The 7,030-nt window shown below is 38.7% G+C and overlaps 1 protein-coding gene across 1 annotated transcript; it reads right to left on the bottom strand.

The window, feature by feature from the left end:
- Window positions 1-365: 365 nt before the first annotated feature.
- Window positions 366-923, bottom strand: LOC142175239 (uncharacterized). Its single transcript, XM_075241817.1, has one exon. It carries the CDS (start codon window positions 921-923, stop codon window positions 366-368), a length of 558 nt encoding a protein of 185 aa, XP_075097918.1.
- Between the last annotated feature and the right edge of the window lie 6,107 nt (window positions 924-7,030).

The following is a 7,030-nucleotide window of genomic DNA, read 5'->3' as shown; positions in this document are numbered from 1 at the left end:
TCAATAGGTGACGGCCAAAGACTCAATTCCAGTTACTTGTATGAAGTGAACGATCATTTTTTATGATTGTCAAGTGTAAAGCATTGTCCATCTCTCCTAGCTAAAACCATGCTTGTGCCTACCATTGGCCTCCCTTCCTGGGAATTAGCAACAATTTCTATTACCACCCATAGATGTTTAGTCAATGAATAGGGCATGATCACAGTATCGTTCCCTGTAAAAACAGAACATTATGTTAGTGATAAAAAGGATCCTTATGCTCTCCTCCCTAAGGACTCGAGCATAGAAATATAAGTGATCTCCATTACTGCCTTCCACCTCATTCATCCCCATATATAACTCCCCTATCATCTTTGACCACATCCCTAATCTCGTGCAACCTTCACCCTCAGGTATGGACACTGTAAGTTTTCATTATTGACAATTCTTCGACCTTGCGAGTCAAGCTTAGAAAAATAATGAGCTCCAATGTCTCCCATATCCAGGGCATAATTAGCTAAATGGTCAGCCAAGCAATTTCCCTCCCTCATAATATGCGAAAACTTCACGTTACATCTTTCCATAATACTTGCTATCTCCTCAATGTGCTCAACAATAGCCCATGGGACAGCCCAACTTCCTTCAATTGCATTCTTCAACAACAACGAGTTTGTTTGCATCATGATGTGTATATAGCCCTGGCCTTCATAGTACTTCAGTGCCTCAAGAATTGCCAAAGCTTCTTCCTCATTATTGGTCGTATCATGTATCACCTTTCCACATGCAAACCTTATATCTCCTTCCTCATCTGTCAATGCAAATCCAATGGAGCTTCTTCTTGAGTTTTCCCTTGATGCCCCATCTGTGTTAACTTTTATCCACCCTGGACTAGAAAATTCCCACAACACTTTAGTCACCTTTAGTTTTTGAGTGTAGAGCTCCATCATCGTTAGTAAGTTAGGCCATTTGTGTGGGACGTTTTGTATTGCTGGCTTCCTCACTCTGACCAGTTCTTGTAATATTGATGATGCTTGATAAATCACCCTACTTATTGACACAACTTCTCCATATTTATAGTTATTCCTCCTTTTCCAAAGCTCCCACAAATTACAGAAGGCAATGCATGGAAAATAGGTCTTACTCGAGACAACACCTGGAAGTTCCATCATTTGATCACTGCTTGTTGTAGAGTTAATCCTTCAATATTAATTCCTGCATTTGAGAGAAAATAATACCAAACTTTACTAGCTGCAAAAGACCTGAAGAAAACATGAGCCGTTGTTTCTTCCTCCGGATTGCGACAACACCAATACCTAAAAGGCATGAAGAACCCCAATTTCTTAAAATAATCATCCAGTGGTAGTCTGCCTTTACAAAATTTTCACATGAAGAAAGATATTTTAAAAGGTTATCCCTTCACCCACATGCTCTTAAAAGCAAGACTCGCATCTTTCCTTCTTCTAAGGTACTCCTACGCTGACTTTTCAATGAAAATTACCTTTGAATCCAATCTCGAGAATGGTATGTTCAGTTCACCATGAGTTAAAGGAGGCTTGATGCTTTCAATAATATGTAACACTATCTCCTGAGGTAAAATGACCAGCAATTTCTCTTCATCCCAATTATCATCCACCACTACATCATATACGTTATGCACAATATCATCAAAAAAGAAATCTTGTGGAGTAACAAAGTACAAGGCACATAAACCTATCGAATTGTCGAACCAAAACAGTGAGGATGCCATCTTTGGTTTTCAAATTATTTCATGTTCAATCTCATCCCTGCATAGAAGCATTTTCCTCCACACGTGAGATCCATTCCTCCAAGGTACCACTACGGAATTTAATTTCTTGCAATACTTTTGACTCATGAAAGTACTCCACAATATAGGCTTTGTACTAAAGTTCCACCATAATTTGCAAAATAAAGCCTTCGACATATCATGTAAAGATCTAAACCCTACCCCTCTTTCTCCATGTTGTAGATAGAGTATCCCAAGAATCCCAATGCCATCCCTTTCCTCCTATTGAATTGCTCCAAAAGAAATGTGTAAACAGTTTGTGGAGCCTATTAATAATAGAAGATAGTGGATTCACAGCTGACAACAAATGAATTGGCATACTTTGAAGAACATGTGTTATTAACACTGCCCAACCCCCAATGGATAACAATTTACCTTTCCATGATTGAAGTTTGCCTAGCACCTTGTTGATCAAGCCTTGGTAGTAGTCTATTCTTTCTTCTTGAGTAAAAAATGGGGCAGCCAAGGTAAGTAAACGGGAGTTCCTGCCTTCCTATAACAGTAATTCTTTGGACTTTATTTACAACCTCCATACTTGTAGAATGATGCATATAAATAGCTGATTTTGTCTTATTAATTAGCTGCCCCGATGCCATTTCAGAAGCACTCAATACCTTCATGATCAATTGTAAAGAAGTAGTATCAGAAGATGAAACAATAATGGTATCATCCGCATAGGAAAGATAATTGATCTTTGGGCTCTAGTTTGGCAAACCAAATCCACAAAAGTATAGGTTCAGATGTGATGCATTCAAGCCCCTTGACATAGCTTCTGCCGCAAGAATGAATAGAGTAGGTGACAATGGGTCACCTTGCTTGACTCCCCTAGTAGATTTAAAATAACCATAGGGTTGTCTATTTATAAGAATAGAATACCAATTGTTCGATACTATGCCAAATATCAAACCAACCAATCTCTCACAAAACCCCATCTTCCTCAACACCTTAGTCATGAAGAGCCAAGATAGTCTGTCGTATGCTTTAGTCATGTCCAATTTGATCACAACATTGGGTCCAACCCTAGTTCTTAGCCTAATATCTCTTGTGTTAATAACACATTCTCAACAATGTTTCTTCCTTTAACAAAGCATGCTTGTTCATCAAATACCAGTGAAGGTAAAATATTAACAAGTCTTTCATGTATCACTCTAGAAAAGATTTTGTTGACAAAGTTGTTAAGGCTTATAGGCCTCATGTAAGAAAATGTAACCACTTCCTTTTTCTTGGGCATAAGTATCAAATTAGTGTGAGTCACATACTTTGGCAATTCCTGACCATTGAAAATCTCCCTCACCATTGCAAAAATATCATCTCCAATAATCTCCCAGCAAGAATGAAAGAACTTACCAGTAAAGCCATCCGTCCCTCCAGCACTATCTCCATTTAATCCATATACAACATACTTGACTTCCTCTTTGGTAGATTATCTCACAAGATCTTGGTTGTGTTCCATAGTAACCATGTTAGGGACATGCTCAATAATGCCAATAGCAGTAGGAACAACATCTTCATGAAATTGAGCCTGAAAGAACTTAATTGCTTCTTCTGTCAATATTTCATTTTCTTCAATCCAATTGCCTTCTTCATTTTGAATTCTCTTTAATTGCAGTATTTTTCTCCTCCCATTGACTTGAGCATGAAAGAATCTAGTATTTCGATCCCTATCCTTGAACCACTTCATGCCTGACTTCTGCTTCCAGAATTCTTCTTCCAACACTAAATATCTTATTAGTTCTTCTTGCACCTTGTTCAATCTCTCTCTATTAAGCAGCGTCGGATTAAGTTCGGATTAAGCTTCATGTACCAACACTACTTCTTTTAAACATGAAATCTTCTGGAATATATCCCTAAAGGTAGCTTTACTCCATTGTGATAGATCCTTCTTCAGCTTCTTGAGTTCGTAATGAAACACATAGAAAGGATTAGCACAAAAATTAATATGCCAATTTTCTTTCACCACATCCAAAAACGAAGCATGTTCTGCCCAAAATGTTAAGAAATTTGAATTGTTTCTTAACAGGTGCAAAGTTTGGATCACAAGTGATGAGCAAAGGACTATGATCAGATCCTATTTTTGACAAGTATGTGATCTCTACTCCTGGATAAAGTTGTTGAAATTCCATATCGGCCAGTACTTGATCAAGTCTTTTAAAGATGCAGTCTTCTTCAGCTCGACCATTCCACCATGTGTGTATGCTCCCTTTGAAACCAAGATCATGAAGGTTACAAGTATTTATACAATGTTTAAAATCATTGACTTTATTCATAGACACTGGAAGACCCTCAAATTTCTCCTACCTATCCCATATCACATTGAAATATCCCCTAATAATCCATGGTGTAACCATATCTGACGCCAAAGCATATAATGCATCCCACAATTCTATCATTTCAGTGGCATCGCATTTAGCATATACTAACGTAAGAATAAGTTCTTTTTTAGTACTAAGATCAAGTAGCTTGAGAGTGAGTTGTTTCTCCATATCAAACACGACTGTAACATCATACCCTTCATCAACAAAAGCCCAAATTTTATTGGACACATTCACAAAGGCTTGATCAAATCCAATCCTTCTTCTATATCTTTCTAACTTCCTGACTTGTTGCTTTGGCTCCATTAATCCCATAAATCTAAAATGATATTGTCTATGCATTGTTATAAGCCTTTCAAAAGCTCCTTTTGTATTCACCGACCTAATATTCCAAATTATAGCATTCATTACTAATTGATCGATTTGGACAGTGTCCTCCTTGTTTGTACACCAGTGGTTGGGACACTAGGTAATTCTTTTTGCTGTTTCTTTCTACCCTTAACAGCTGATTTCACTTTGTCTATTTGTCTAGGAGACAAGTCACCCTGTCTAGCAATGTTCATGAAATTTTATGGAGTTGACTCCTCATCCATATCTCTTCCAGTTCTATCAGCATTGCCTTCATCTTCAATTTTGCCTGTCTGTTGGACCATCTGGTTCGTCACTGGCTTAGGAATAATTGCTCTACTGATGTTCTCTTTTGCTATAGTGTGACCTACATCAGATGGAGCGGATAGATTTTTTCCAGGAACTTCAGCACCCTTGTTCTTCTTGGTAGGGTTTACTGTAGCTATAGTAACATTAGAGTTAGGGCTTAATTTTGGTATTGCATATGATGGATTAGTAGTAACTGTTTCACCCTCCCTTATATCAGGTGGTTTAGGTATTAGCTGGGGTGACTGCAATATATTACTCTTGCCTGCTTCATCATTATTTGCAATCTCCCGTGCATTATCATTGCTAGTTTCCAGCTGTGCATTATCAATTTTTTCCTCCTCTAAAAACTGGACACCATCATCAGATTCAAGTGCACTCACGTGATCATCATATTCTACCCGCCATGTTGACTCCATAATCTACCCGCCAATGCATTGACACAACCTTTGTTTGACTGCTTAGCCATATCAATTTGTTTCAAGTAGGCTCCTCCTTGCTCGTTATTTATACTATTTGTAATTTCTTTTTGATGCCTCATTCTCACTACTCTTTGGATTACATGTAAGCTCTTGACAGTCCATGGTTTGTGAAGGAGTCTCCATATACGATTGGTTAACAAGGTTACCTCCAAAAGCTCTTTTGACCCATTGTGCCGTGGTTTCTTTTAAAATATGTCCTGCAGTCCCATTCCTTCTAATATTAGTAGCAACTGTCTCCTTAGAAACCTCAATCCCAACATTCTTAGGCTTAAACACAGCTGCCGATGGATCTAGTCTTCCAGTATTCTTTGGACTATGTCTAGGGCTTCGATCAACAATAACTTTCTCCACAATTACCAATTCATAGCCTGTATCCCTTTCTCCTTCCTCTACCTCAAGTACTGCATATTTATTCGATACTTGAACCTGCTCCACTCCTCCCTTGTTGCCTGGAATTAACTCCTTTCCAGTATTAGGTTTCACACTTTGAACTCGCTGGGACGCTTCTTCATTGACTGGGATAATTTCTTTCCCAGTTTTAGGTTGCACCTCATCTTGTTTTCCAGTGTTTTTCAGTCGACTATCCCTTACCCCCTTCCATTGCTCACCCACGTTACCTACTATTTTCCCACTTGTAAGGATCATTAATGGACCCTTGTTTTTATCCTTAGCTTCAATATTACCACCAGTATCTTGCTTGTCTTTGGCATGACCCAATAGTTACAGATGTAACCTCCAACAGTCGATCTCATCATGTCCTCGTAGCTTACATTCTTTGCATTCTTTGGGTTTTAACCCACTCTGTCCTTGTTTCTCCGGTGGCCTCATTCTCAATATCCATACGTACTTTCTTGATCAGGTCAGCTAGAAGTTCAACTAGAACCTTAATTCTTGCCCAACTAGGTCGTGTTTTATTGATAGTAGCATATCAAGGTTTAGTGGTTTCCCAACTGCTGAAGCCAACAAGAATAAGCATTCTTTCACAAAGTACGTTGGTAGCAAACTTGGAAAAGAAATCCAAGCCATAGCCAATGGTGTTTCTTCCCCTGCCTTGAACTTTGCATCATAAATAAGCGGCCTCCTTTGATATTCATAGCCATCTTTGGCTTTAATATAGTAAGCATTCTTTGACGTAAGATTAATGAAATCTTCCCATAATGTCAATCTAAGTAGCACATGTATGTCTCGAAGGAAACCAACGTTACATTCTCCTTTGATTCAACATTTCGATGGGATAATTCTATGAAGCTCCTGAAGTTCTGGCCATCCATATAAGAAATTGCCCATGACTGTGTATTGCAGTCCTTCAATAACGTTCATACGCTCCACATCAACTGGTTCAGGTACTCTGTTCTCGCATTTGCGAGGTTTTTATCGCACTTGCGAGATCCTTCTCGCTTTTGCAATGATGGGCTGGGAATAGGGGCATCGCATTTGTGAACATTTCCATCGCATTTGCGATGGCAACTGGGAAGGACAGGTTCCGCATTTGCGACATTATCTGTCACGTTTGCGAAGACTCAATGCTCGCATTTGCGAGACTTATGTCGCATTCGCAACTTCAGTTGGTCAGGCTTCGCTTTTGCAACTCCATTTTCGCATATGCGACTATTTTATTTGCGAAGCTCATGTCGCAAATGCGATATCTGAGACTGGTATTAAGACTTGTATTTCGGGACTTAGTCTCATTTTATCTTCTTTTAAGCCCTATGCTCGGTGGGAGGTAATTGTGTGGTGAGGTTTTCATACCAAACTATTGGAAAGTGATTTTAATCAATTTTCAACTATATTTCATGATT

The sequence above is a fragment of the Nicotiana tabacum genome, chromosome 21 (genome assembly GCF_000715075.1).
Source record: "Nicotiana tabacum cultivar K326 chromosome 21, ASM71507v2, whole genome shotgun sequence".
Classification (NCBI taxonomy): Eukaryota; Viridiplantae; Streptophyta; class Magnoliopsida; order Solanales; family Solanaceae; genus Nicotiana; species Nicotiana tabacum.
Note: the sequence above shows the minus strand (reverse complement) of the source record. Positions and strands in the feature narration are given on the sequence as shown.